The sequence below is a fragment of the Lygodium microphyllum genome, chromosome 7, assembly GCF_053477565.2.
Source record: "Lygodium microphyllum isolate KBCC chromosome 7, Lygodium_microphyllum_v1.1.10, whole genome shotgun sequence".
NCBI classification, from domain to species: Eukaryota; Viridiplantae; Streptophyta; class Polypodiopsida; order Schizaeales; family Lygodiaceae; genus Lygodium; species Lygodium microphyllum.
In genome coordinates this window covers 127,821,080-127,835,716 of record NC_141141.1, presented here as the reverse complement: position 1 = coordinate 127,835,716, position 14,637 = coordinate 127,821,080, and the positions used below count along the sequence as shown (strand labels likewise).

The following is a 14,637-nucleotide window of genomic DNA, read 5'->3' as shown; positions in this document are numbered from 1 at the left end:
TTGAGAGACTTTTGGTGAGATCTGCAAGATTCTTGGCAGTTGAGATCTTGATAAGCTCAATGGACTTGTCCTCTACTACCGCCTTGATGAAGAGATAGCGCACTGAATGTGCTTTGTCTTTGCATGGAAAACCAGATTCTTGGCCAACTGAATAGCATATAGAATCTAAATGTAGTGTAGAAGTAATGATAATACCAAGGTCTACCACCAGACAACTTGTTGGCCATAGGGTCTTCTTGCAAGTCTTAGTGGTTGCAATATCCTTTGTCTCAAATAGTAAATAATTCCATGCACTTTTGCACCCTGGATATCCAATAAACAAAACCTTTAGCAAAGGTGAAGACATACCCAAAGATGGACTTCTCAATAGAACAACAAGAGGAGTGGATGGTGAGTTGCTAAATTGGCCATAGGATGGTAGTGGTGTCATAGAATGACCTTTTTTCCCACTAAAATGTTGCAACTTGCATGCATGTGCTTGATATTGTTCGCAAAGGGGAGTACATATTCCAAACACATCGATCCAATAATGCCAAGCCAATGCATGGCTTATATTATTACTCTATAGACCTTGACAAAATTGAGCAGCAAACTCTATGGCTGATTCACAAAGGGAGGGATGCGGGACGAAGGGATTGAACTCACAGAACCCTAAAACTCAACCCCAAAGAGTAAGCTTACAAAGTTAAAAGCCCCAAAGAGTAAGCTTACAAAGTTAAAAGTGAAAACTCAACCCCAAAGAGTAAGCTTACAAAGTTAAAAGCCCCAAAGAGTAAGCTTACAAAGTTAAAAGTGTGAGTTCAATCCCTTCGTCCCGCAACCACCCCATTGATTGGCTACACACACGGTTTACGCTAAGTGATTTCATGTCAGGTTCGACTACAATCTGGATTTTCGCATTACTGTGTTGTATGTACCTTTCGTTTTTATTATTAGTTTGCCTTACACGCTCACGCTCCAAGGCAATATTGACGTACTGCGCAATTCTGTAACGGCCCGGCCCCTGCGCAGCCATATCAACATTTTTTGTTGGTGTTTAACAGAAAGGAAAACCATATTAGTTCCAGGCTTTCGAAAACGAACATTCATATTGTCCAGGTCCCGCCGAGATTCGAACTCGGGTTACTGGATTCAGAGTCCAGTGTCATCACCACTAGACCACGGAACCCTGAATAAACACTTTTATAGCGTTTAGTTGTAGTATTTCTACCGATGTAAATGTCTTTCTTAGACAAACTAATAAAGGAAATTTACCTTGCCTCTCTTCCTCACAAATCCAGTTCTCGATACCATTGTGGAACTTATTCAGAGAATGTCATCCTATGAAACAAGCTATTAACCACTTTTAACTTTGTAAGCTTACTCTTTTACGCATTTGTATGGACAACATATGTGACTTTATATTAGAATTGACTACTTTTTCAAAAATATTGTCAACACTTAATGCATACTACCATTTCTTTTATGTTTCTGTACATGCTTGATCATATTTACTGCTTGAAGATAGCTCTGTGGGATGAGATGAGAATTCCAAACAGCCATGTGTAACAAAAGAGCTTGAAAGAGAAGGAACAAAAACAAAACAAAGTTTTCAAGGACCATTTATGTTGTAAGGAGTTTGACTTAAACTCAAACTAAAGCTAAGGGCACTTATGATACGATCCACCCACCAAAAAAACCCAACTGCTACTACTACTAAAGGAATGAATGGAAGCTAAGCAAGCACATATATTCTAAGAAGTAATTGAAATTTGATCAACATGAGGAGAATGTCAACATAACCAACATGTGAGGATTTTTGAAATTCATTTTCCAACACTATTTTTGAATGAAGTGTGATATGAACATTAGAGTTATCGCTTGACTTTTGAATTGTGTAAATGTCTTGTTTTAATTCTCAAATATCAATTTTGGAAAACCACATTTGTTACACGTTGACCTTTAAAAAAAACAAAACAAAACTTAGGTTCATTATCAGAGCAAAGTGAATTCCAAGCATTTCTAGCGATCAAAAATTTAAAAGCGACTCCACACTCATTTAGCATGTGCTCTTTATGAATGACATTTTCCATTTACTAACATGCACAAGTTTGGTCCCTAGTCCCAATATTTTCATAGCAAGCACAAACTTGGCCCCTAATATGGATGTGACCACTAACAAATACAAACTAGCTTCCAAACCAAGGATCAAGAAATTAGGAGGATTAGATCGGCTACAATGAATGCAAGCTAGTGGATGGTGGGAGCACATGCACTTTGGTAGCATTTTCTCCCATCTCACACAAAGAGCTCCAAGCACAAAAGTCGGCAAAGTGTCCAACGCCCTAAAAGCTCATGGTTGAAGCTTTGTGTGTAGCAATGCAAATAGTGAAGCTTCTCACTATGGGATTGTTGTGTGCCTCCAAGAATATTGTCATTTCAAATTTTATTTTAGAATTTAAAAGATTTAAACGACACATCAATTGTTGTTACATTATATTGACAAGATACACTTTAATTACATAATATGAAGTAACACAATGTACAACATTAGATGAAAATATTTCATGCAACTTCTCAAAATCAAATTGTAGAGTGCAACATTAGATGTTTTCAGATAGCAACCTCCATGCCAATCATCTTGTAGCCAAACCTCTTTAATCAAGCACTAACTTCAAAACACATTAAGCTTCATTCTACATCTTGCAAACTCACTTGAATTTATCTATTATGCAGCTCTCCATGCCTCATATGCTACAAATTTGTACTTCATGATGCAACTGAACAAGATTCTTCATTTAGCCCTTCTATTTTCAACTTTATCTAGTACATCAAAATATCACCTTGCATAGAACCAAAAATCAGAAAAACCGTAAACACCTGACTTAAATCAATTGTACTTTCCTTTCTAAATTGTTCAAGGTTCAACTCATTTAACTCCACCCATTATTACTTTTTTTGTGGCTTCTGGTCAAACCAACCGCCCCCCAAAACCACCTATACTGCCTTACTACTATTGTGGTTTGACTTGGTACAAGCATGAAGTGCCACTTGAAAATCTGGTTGTAACTTTACTTCTGAGCATGATTTGAGTGGCAAGGGAGAACTTAGGTGTAATGCAAAATGTCCTCCCAAAAAACTAGTCAAAAAGTTGGACTCCACCAAAGTATGACCTACCCCGAACGAGTCCATAATTTCTAGTGATCTCTCTACTAAGATGAAAACAAGATACTGTCTAAAACACACAAAAGCACATCCAAGTTCCTCCTAATAGAAGTCTCATGACCTAGCAAATTACTTGTAAATGTATTGCATGTTATATGCCCAAGAGTGTATGTTAAGAGCTAGTGGCCAACGAAGTCAAAATAAAAGAACTTAAGAGAGTGGAATTAATTGAAAGCTCCAAGAGAAAATCAACAAGACAAAACGCACTGCATGTTATATCCGCAACAGTGTATGTTAAGAGCTAGTGGCCAACCATGACAAAAGAAAGAAACTCAAGAATGTGAAATGAATTGAAAGGCTCCAAGAGTAAATCAACACCCCTCAAGACTTGAGGCATAGCTCTATGTCATGATCTCAAGGTCTAAGGGTAAACCAACACGACTTGCAGATGTGGAATCAGGCGTGTGGCATAGCTCTATCTCATAATCTTGAGGTCCTCTCTCCATTAGCCATTTGCAAGGTACTAAGCAACAGAAAGGGAAATCTTCACTCCCTTCTTCTCTTAGTTCATCATCCTGTAAATTCTTGTGAAAAGGTCGGACTCTACATGTGTTCCAATAATCTATTCCTTATGCATGATCTGCTGCACTCTCCCTAACACTTATCTTTGATGGTTCTGCACGTATTGAACGATTCAGCATGACACTTTCATAGAGAGAGATCATGCCCAGTTATTGTATTAGGCTGCTTTTCATGGTAATATCATCATCTGAAAACGTGAAATCATATAAATTCAAGGGCAAGTCTCACAGTTTCCAGCATTCCCAACAGCAGTATAGATTTCAAGTGCACATCCATGATTGGAATGTGAAGGTAGTGTCAGTTAATCTTTAGGCTTATCCTCCCCATGCTGAGCTCTATCTTATGTATTCTTCAAGATCACTGCCGTAATAACGTGGTTTCCATACCTCTTCCTTCAAAAAGCTCCCACAAAACTACAGAAACAGCGAAGTCAGCACTCAGCTAGGTGTCATGCACACAAGTTAAGCTAACAAAGCTGGACAAAAGGCTTAACCATTTCCATGATTATGGATGAAGGACAAGCTTTATCCTCCATTAGACTACCTCAAAGTTACTACAAATACAATGTACGACCCTCTGGATCCACTCACACCATAACCACATTCTTCCCTTCAGCTTTAGAGCTAATCCTCCCCATGATCAGCTCATCTTGCGCATTCTTCAATATCACCATCTTTCAAATTGACTACCATACATCTTTCAACTTATTCAAACAGCTCCCACAAAACAAAAGAAACAACAAAGCCGGCACTTAGATAGGTGAGGTGCACAACTCAGAAACGTAATACTTGCCAAGCTAACAAAGCTGAACAAACGGGATTCAACCAATGCCATAATTATAGATGGAGCAAGCTCTATCGCTGATTACAGTACCTCAAATTGATTTCAAAAGTGTATGACATTCTGGCTCCACTCAGGCCATAACTCTGTTCTTGTTAGTCCTAGAGTAACCACAATTTCTCTGATCCTGAAGAAAGCACAGATCACAAAGGGTGAACTATATAGGCCATTGGATACCCTGTGCATGGACATACCACAAAAAAACCTCTGCATCCTCTACGTGTGAGGTTCCCAGATAGCAATCACCAAAGAAGTAACAACACCACTCATTGCCAAACAGTCTTCCAGGAATGGGAAGGAGCCTTGGGCAAACACCAAATAAGAGATCCATAACAAGCCAATACAAAGCAACAAAGGCTACAATTAAGACGTATGAAATCATTTTTGCAAGAGAGAAAAAGGAACTCATGAATAGACAGAGTTCCTAGGGTAGCATCAGAATCTTGCATAACAAGGGAATAAAAACTGAACCTAGCTTTTGAGGCCCAATCTTGGCATGTCATTCTCGCAATTTACAATCTCTGACAAGACCCAAGTAAGAGCTACAACATAAATAGAGGACCTCAGAATTTTGGATGTGTGGAAGAGGTTTGAATGCCCAGCAGGGAACCTCTTAAATGCTATATTACAACAAACTGCTATGTTAACATAGAAAGCAAAGAGCTTTGCAGAATGAGCATCCATGTTAACTGCCTCCAGGTGATCCATGGTTACTGCTCATGATACCATCAATGGCACTTATGTTCACAATTTGAACAGTTCAGGCAACTCTGCATGCTCCAGAACATACGAGCTGAATTATCTTGTTTAGATTGGGAAGTGTATGACGAGGTCCAACACTTTCTGCTCCCAAATAGTTCAGCACTTGTTCCAGATCCTGATAAGAAGGCACAGGTCACATTATAAGATGTCAAGTAACATTTCTCCACTCTGAGATACTAAAATGTTAAAAAAACAAGAACTAGTTCAGGACTCGTCACAAATCCTAACAAGAAGCCACAGAGCACATAAAAAGATGTGAAGTAACATTTCTTCACTTTCGAGCACACTTACTTTGTTCAACAAAAACACTGCATATGCTGATCTGGTGGGATCTTGGCCTTCAGAGAAGAGTGGGAATTCTGTAACAGCCCTACGACTGCTTCCAAGATATGATCCTACAGCATTCAATCCTGTTTCAGGTGGGTTAGACTCCACTGCTGGTGCATAGTCCTGTATATAAGAACGTGAAGCTCCAAAACGTACAGGATATCGTAGTGTCACATCCAAGCACATGGCCAGCAATGAAAGAGCCTGACAAGCAGCATTCATTAGCTGATCAATATAAAGCCCATTCCTTAAATTTAATATCATAAAGTGCAAACATATTAAAATGAATAAAAGGACTAATGGGCTCACATTGTGACAATAACCATTTTGTTTTCCATTGCCCCTAAAATATCTTGTGCTTTTGTTGCACATCTAAGTTCAAGCTACTCTAGGCCCAGCACATTTGAGGCATTTACACAATATGAAAACCAACCGCTTCGAGTTTAGAAGCTCTTCAAGTACAGAATAGAGTGCATACACTAAGTGAGCTTGAAGAGCATGAAGTTACCTTTCGCATACAGCACCTTGCACAACCATGCATTATAGGCTACAGGATCTCTAAATCATTTACTTATGTCACTAAACACAGGAAAAAAGAAGGCAAGTCATTGTGTAGTGCTTCTTGGTCTAGTAGAGCACTATAGGTGTGCAGAAAAGACTGCAAAATTTCACATGATGTATACAAGTAAATGCTTGCTAAAATAAGCTTTCAGGTTCCTCCTGTCTCGATTTCTCTTTCAGTCATTTATTATAAAAGGTTGTTGCAACCATGTTACTCACTGGGAAGCCCAGACGGCTTCTAACCATGACAAGCAACTGCACTCACATGTGCAACATAACCAAGCGCTGTTGCAGACGCCTCTTGTTCATTTGAATCGTTATAAAGACCAGGCTTCATGATGTTTAGTGGAGCTACAACCTGCAGTCCTCCAATAGTCATGGGCAGTGTATCCCCTTTATCCCCCCCCATGGCATCATGAACAGACTGGCATTCCTTGTCTACTTGATCTGAAATATGTCGAGGAAAAAAACTTGTCCTTAATAAGTGTTTGCATCACAATCAAGCAAACTACAAGCAAGTTTACTTCAGCATACATACAAAAGCATATTTTACATCTCTTTCAAGCATGCTGCATACAAGACTGCCAAAATTAGTGACCGCACACATGAACACACAATTGACTATAAACTCGTCCAAACACTATGAGCAAGACTATCTCTTGCAATCAAGCAGAATGCATACAAGACTATCAGTAGAATCAAGACAGAATCCCCACGTATATACAATCTTTGTAGCCACCCAATTTGAAGCAGTCACCTGAATGGGATAAGGCTGAAGTTGTTGAAGGCTTTTGCTGAGATATCGGGCATGGAACAATAGGATAAAGGGCTGCAATTTGTTTTACAAGCAACCGCCGTCTAGCACTTAACATGTCCCTAAGACGTGAAAGTCGACCATATCCTGCTTCCCCTGCCAATAATCTGCAAGAGTCCTGTAAAACAAATAGCACTTCACACATAGAGAAATGTAGAAATATTAAAACTTTTTCCACATTGCAATAATCAAAATGCAAACGATTATAAAACCATCCAGAAGCTACCGTTTTATAAGAATCCACAAGGATGCTAGCACTTGAACCTTTGTACTTGTGTACTTTCAACCAGTTGTTTGTTTATCTGTTGATTTATTTCAAGTACGCAAGTCGTTTATGTTTACTAACCTTTAGATTATTCCTAAAGACTAATTTCACAAAACTTTGTTATTTTAAAACTCTTTCTTTAGTGTGAATTCAAAAGATAAAACATAAAATATATAAGAAAAATCTAAGCCTTGCATGACATCAAGGATAGCGTCACGTTTATTTCACGAGGTCTAAGTAATTCAAGGCCATGTTGGAAAAGGTTGGGAGTATGGTAACTACACACCCCTCTCTTCTAAGACCTACCTTGCTCAACGAGGAGAAGCAAGCAAGCTGCAAACTACACACCCCTCTCTTCTAAGACTTTGTGCACTACCTTGCTCAACAAGGAGAAGCAAGCAAGCTGCAAAGATTACATGGTGTGAGAAGATTGGTGTCACATTCATTGCTAATGGGTGGAGTGACACAAGGAAGAGGTCGATCCATCTTGTAGTATCCTCACAAGGTGAAATGTATTTTATGTCCTTATATGATGCTTCAAGGATTAGAAAGTCCACAAATCAACTTGTGATTATTAGGCCATAGCTCTTGAGTCACTAAATTTACGGCATGCATTAGTCTCAAATTTGAATGCATTATATTCCAATTTAGAATCCTTAAAATAGCCCCAAAAAGTAATGACCAAATATAAAAAACTTTAATACTCCAAAAAGCAATTAGTAAAAATAAAAGGCTTTATTTTAAAATAAAGAAATATGCCAAAAATCCCCTATAAAAGAGCATGTTGTGGGCATCCCATTTTACCCTTGATCAATCAGCCATCAGCTCTCACCTCCTGCCACTTCCCACACCCCATCAAGAGTTGTCACCCTATTGCTTCAGCCTATTGCCATCATTAGGCTGCCGCCCTACTTTGGAGTACATTGCCCAAATGCCTAGAGGTGCATCACCAGTATTGGAGACTACCACTCTACCTAGAGGCTACATTTTGCTACCATCCAGCTGCCTCCACTGCTGCCCAGCCCAGTCATCATCAGCTGTCCCTGTAGGCTGCTACCATCATCACTATTGCTGTGTTTTGCAACTTCCAGCTCCCACTTCATTATCCACAAGGCAAGGCTTGCCTACTATCACTATCAATCCCTCATCACCTACTGTTTGTGGAGCTTCCACCTCAGCTAGCATACCTATGTTTTGCTTCCCAAAGTCACCTCTTGACATCTTCCTACCCAAAAGATTGCATTTTGCTCCTTCCGTTTGAAACATCCACCCGAGATCCAACCTACATATGAGATACAACACAAGCTATATCCGTGAATATAAGACTGGACATCAAATTCACCTCTGAGTCATAGAGCCAAACGGGCTCATACTAGAGCCTTGGAGCTAGCAACATGTCATGTCACGAGCACATCCCAAGGAATAGCATCCCATACCACCAATCCACACCATCCTACATGTACACACGCATCCGCTAGGGTAGTCCGGTACAATCTTTCCGTTTCATCCAGTCCGTGGACTTAGTACAATGCTGAACGTACACAAAAAAATCTTGAATAAAATCCATTGTTTTGTATGGTCATTAAAAAATACATAGAAAATTAAGGGTTAAGCTAGTAAATATTACTTGTTTTAACATGAGAGTCGCTACCCATGAGATAGAGTATCACAACATATTATACACCCACTATTAATACAATTTATAAACCACAAATATCTTTGCTTCAATTTTCAATAACGAGTCATGAACATGACGAGAAGTTGAGACAAAATATAAATGCAAGACTCTAATCATAAGTAATTTTCAAGATCCAATTTTATTTATAAGATTGAAGACATGTACAATGGATCAAAAAAAAAAGCTAGCTGCAATGATGGATCATGGTTTATGGATCACAGTATAGCAAGTCACAAGTGCCAAGTGGCAAGTAGATGCAAAAAGACAATTAAGGCTAAGCCTTAAGGTGAGATTATGTATAATGGGAAGGCTTCATAAAGAGGCTTAGGTATTGTTAGAGGAGTAAAGAATATAGAGATATAGGTAGAGGCAAGGGAAGAAAAAGAAGAGGAGGTAAAGCAAGAGGAAATAGAAATAGAGCTATAGAGGATGAGACACAAGTGAAAGAGGAGGATGTAGAGGTAGAGTCTAGAGAGAAGTGGATGGAGGAGAGAGAGAAGTAAAGGAGCTTGTAAGAGCGCGGTAAAAGAAGAGGAGGTGGTAAGTGGGTTATAGGTAGAGGCCAATGAGGAGAAAGAGAAAAAGAATACAGCAAAAAACAACTTTTCTTTGAACACCTAAGTCAATTAAAAAAAACGGACAAAAACTAGATGGATCGTACACATTCGACAAGATGGGACGGATCGTACTATATGGATGTGGAATGCAACCAAGATGGCTTACTCCTTGATGAACTTTCGAAAGAAGCCATATATTTCTTGTCTCATGGTCCTCAGAATAAGTCAATCTAGTGCTACCCAAGCATTCTCGAGAATATGGATGTCATCATCGAGACGATATGTCCAATATATAAAAGCGGTGTATGAAAGAATTTGCAAACAATCACTCTTGTCTTAAGAAACATAAGACAATACACAAGTGGTTTGCATGCTCCTCCAACAACTTGCTATAAATAAGTATGCCATCAAGAAAAATAACTATCCACTTTTTAAAATACAGATCAAATAAATCATTCATCAACTACTAGAAAGTTATTGGAGATAAACCAAAAGGTAAGACCACAAATCAATAGTGTCAATACTATATTTGAAAAATAGTTTTTGAGACTATAAGATCATCCATCCGAGGTAATAAATATTTATTCTTGTCATTCATTTGAGACCTTTATAATCTACATAGAAGCGCATCATGCCATCCTCTTTTTTTGCAAGAAGAACAAGTGCGTCCCATACAAACTTACTAGGTTCAACAAAGCCTTCAACTAGATAATCATGAAGCTACTTAGCGATCTTGTCTTCCTCTTTCCAGCTAAACCAACAAGGTTACTGAGAGAAGGGATGGCTATTGGGAAATGTTTCGATCTTATGGTCCAATGTACTGCGAGACAACAAAGATCCATCAAATAATTCGAATAGAAAAACGTCACCATATTCATGTAAAATCGGATCCAAATTTTTACTCACATTTAAATTAATATCAACATCAACATTATTATTAAAAGAAAGAAAAACACATTGTATTATAGATGATTGAACTTTTTCAACAAAATAGATATAGATAACAGAATCTGGATCATAAAAACATCTACTAAATTCTAGGGCTAATATCACTTGTGCATTAGATTTAGTCTTCTCCGAGGGTAAATAGTTCTCGATCACATGAAAACAATCATCAAGCTCAAAGAAAACACATGAGTTTTATATAAAAATATGAAAATCTATCAAAGAACCATGGCATGCCAAGAACAGCATTGACATGGTCTAAGCTCATCAATCTAAATTCCAAAGACTAGTACTATTGTTGAATTCACAACCATAGTAAAGCATATTCTCAAAATAAACCATGGCTGAAACTATCAATGGCGTTTACTAACATGCTGTTGTCCATGGAACCAATTGTGAATCATTGGAAACTAAGCATAAACTAATCACTTACTAATCTAAAAACTGATCACAAATTGCTACGAATGTAATCTCAAACTAATCACAAACTCATTGCAAAAACTGATCAGCAATCAATGCAAAAACCATTGCAAAACTCATCCTAAAGAGACTATAAACAGTGCTGAAACTGATCAAAAACTGAACTGAAACTGATCAAAATTTGATCTCAAAATTGAGGCAAAAACTCATGCACAACTCATCATAAATTGATCACAAAATGATGAAAAAGTAGTCTCAGATCCACAGTAACAACCATACTCATATGCATACATCTCACAGTGACTAGTACACTGAGTAGTGATCCCATGGTAAACATACTATCAACACGGTACCTTGGATGCATGTTGAATATCAGAGATCCACCAGATATGAGAGTTGTCCACAACTAGAGCAGTGCAAGTGCTACGTCCCCCTTGAGCATCAGGCAATACTCTAGACCCCACCTCTGCTGAACCTAAACTCAAGTCAGCTCTAACTGAATTGCATCTAGGTAAAGCTGCAACAACTGAGGATGGTCTGCAAAATCATCCTCTTCCATCCATTTTGCATCCATTTGTAAATAATTCTGAAACTTCACCAAATATCTTCTAGAAATTTTACCTCTAACTTTTTTTTCCTTATATGCCAAGATCTTCTCAAGTACCAAAATCTCATCCAACTTCTCAACCTCACGCCGAATTTCAACAGACATATCCTCTGGCACATCATCATGAAAAGGCCTCAACACACTAACATGAAAGACATTGTGTATCTACAAATGTGAAGGTAATTTCAACCAATATGCCACATCGTTGATCATCTCTAACACTTGGAAGGGCCCATAGTATCTCACACTCATCTTCGAATACAACATCTCTATTCCTTTCATCTTTTTCAGCCTTGCCTTTTCAAAACACAACAATACATAATCACCCTCTACAAACTGCAAAGCACATCTATGGCAATCAACTACCTTCTTTTTCTATTCCTGTGATCTCTAAGATGCACGTTTTATTTTTGCATAGACTGCATCCAATTTTTCCACATAACCTCATCTTATCCTTGATCTGCAATATAGGTGGTACCTTCTTGCCACCCTTAACCACCTCAAATAGAGCTTTGCCATTGAAACTATGCATTGTATTCTTCATAGTTGCATTCGTACTACGTACGTACTACATACGGACTAGTTCGTACCGTACTGTACGGTACGTATCCGTACCATTTCATACCAAAAAACATGCTATTTTTTGCCTCTGAAGACTAGACCGTACAATATCTTCCAACTCCTAAGCCTTATGTTTATTATCATAATTCCAAGTCTCTCACACATACACATACACTCTCTCTCTCCCAACTTCCAAGATGAGTATGCAATTCCAAGAGTCTCTCTCTCTCTCTCTCTCTCTCTCTCTCTCTCTCTCTCTCTCTCACACACATACACATACACACACACATAAAAGAATGAAGAGCCTGTTTATCCATCCACCCTAAACTTTACTTTGTTCTTTGATGTATAACATATACACTCCTATCTGTCTAATAGTAGCGCATTGCGCATGCTGTGCATGAGATTTTTCCTTGTTATCCTCTGTATTCATCCTATTAACTCAAGCGACATTGTTATTTTAGCTCTAAACATGTGTTCTATTATCTATAATTCAAAATAACCAAGTTTTTTTTTTTGGTACTAATATCGTACCGCACCTTATAAAATCATAAGGTACCAATTAGTACCGTATTTTATCGTACCGTACCGTATGGTACCTTTCATACTTGACAACCATGGTATTGTTATATACAAACTCAACTAATGGCAAATACTACTCCCATTGTGTCTTATGGTCTAAAACATAGCACCTCAAAAGATCCAACATTGTAGAATTGGCTTCCTAAAACTAACCATCTGTGTCAAGGATCGTGTGGTGGGGAGACTTGCTTGAGTTGCTGCGCCAAACACACACTGTATACACAAAGAGGAAGCTCACTCAAGAACACAAGAAGAGAGATAGAGGCCAAAACGTTTTCTTGCTAATTTTTTATTATTCTTCCACACACTATACAATATATACAAAGTATAGATAAGATACAACATAAAGGAAAGTGGTCTACTAAGTCAAACAGTGCATAACAGACTACACTAATCGACTGGCGCTATATCTTTGCCAGCTGTAAATAGGTGTAACAAACTAAATATAATAAGTGATAAGTCAGTGACCATGTGAGTATCATAATGATCACCAACGTACTGAGTGTAGACGTGCGGACTCATCTAGCCAGGCGGTCCATCATCAATGTCCGCACGTGTTGAGCTTGCCATCTCAACACTCCCCCTCAAGCTCAACTCTATCTCTGCAACTCCAAGTAAGCTTCAGAACTTTCAAAGCTTCTATGCATCCAATGCCTTTGCTAGTAGATCTTCTATCTAACATGCTACCAGCCCAATCTGCATCTGTGTATCCAAAGACTTGTACATCCTTACCTGCCTTATAAAAAAGTCCATAATATAAAGTGGACTTCATATATCTTAATATACGTCTGACAGCGTCCAAATGAGGCTTTCTAGGCATCTGCATAAATTTACTGACAAGGCCAACAGCATAGCTCAAGTCTGGCCTTGTGATAGTCATGTAAATCAAACTCCCTACTATCCTCTTGAACATAGTAGGGTCTTCTATCTCATCTCCAACGTTGGCACTCAACTTTATAATTTGCTCCAATGGTACTGAAAGAGGCTTACATGCTATCATACCATACTTCGATCACATATCCAAGCCATACTGCCTTTGTAATAGCCATATATACCAAGAAAGTATCTCAGCTCACTCAAATCTTTCATCTCAAACTTCTTCTTCCCAGTCCTAAACTTCAGCAATCCCATTGTCACTGTCACCTGTAATAATCAAGTCATCCACATAGATGACTATGATGTTCAAATCTACATCTCTCTTTCTCACATAAAGTGAGTAATCAACATCAGAAATACAAAATCCAATACTAACAAGATACTCTCCAATCTTGTCAGACCATGCTCTAGGTGCTTGCTTCAGCCCATAGAACGCCTTCTTTAACCTACACACATATGTAAGATGCTCTAAATCCTCATAACCTGCTAGCTGCTCCATATATACTTCTTCTTGCAATTCACCATGCAAGAAGGCATTCTTAACATCCATTTGCTGTAAAATCCAACCTTTGGCTACTGCCAAGGCAATCACACACCTAACAGTTGCCATCCTAGCAACTGGACTGAATGTCTATTCATAATCTATGCCATATGTTTGAGCATAGCCTTTTGCAATCAGCCTAGCCTTACACCTACTAACTGAGTCATCTGCATTATGCTTGACTTTGTAAACCCACTTACACCCAATAGCTTTCTTACCCTTAGGCAAGGGTACCAAATTCCAAGTCTTATTGGCTTCTAATGCAGCCATCTCCTCATCCATTGCTGCATCCCAATGAGCATGACCAACAACATCATCAAAACAAGTGGGCTTAACATCCTCAACTAATTTCATCATATAAGCATAATGGTGAGCTGTATAACCTTCAAAGCCAAATCTTTTAACAGGGTATCTGACCCTGCTAGACCTGCGTACCACTGAATCACTCAATGGAGCCTTTACATTGCTATGAGCTCTCTGTACACCTGGTGTCCTAACTGAAGAAATACCAAGCTCATCATCCAAACTCTTTGAACCACTAGAATCTCTATCAAATCCCAAATGACTAGTAGATG

General features: G+C 38.5%; 1 protein-coding gene and 1 non-coding gene across 3 annotated transcripts in view; both read right to left on the bottom strand.

Annotated features, from left to right (window-relative positions):
• Positions 1-1,096: 1,096 nt before the first annotated feature.
• On the bottom strand, positions 1,097-1,168 carry TRNAQ-CUG (transfer RNA glutamine (anticodon CUG)). The gene has a single exon. It is a non-coding gene; the product is annotated as a tRNA-Gln (tRNA).
• Positions 1,169-4,650: 3,482 nt separating this feature from the next.
• The window catches only part of LOC148033936 (UV radiation resistance-associated protein), a 33,901-nt gene continuing 23,914 nt past the window's right edge, over positions 4,651-14,637 (bottom strand). Inside the window, exons 3-6 of one of the 2 annotated variants that reach the window (XM_087681921.1) lie at positions 6,974-7,148; positions 6,482-6,663; positions 5,620-5,859; positions 4,651-5,443 (exon numbers count right to left, since the gene is read on the bottom strand). In XM_087681921.1, coding sequence (XP_087538047.1) covers positions 5,327-5,443; positions 5,620-5,859; positions 6,482-6,663; positions 6,974-7,148 — 714 coding nt within the window. In that variant the 3' untranslated portion in view covers positions 4,651-5,326. Of the gene's footprint in view, positions 5,444-5,619; positions 5,860-6,481; positions 6,664-6,973; positions 7,149-14,637 lie in introns of those variants that run through there. The other variant, XM_087681923.1, reaches the window with a different exon arrangement.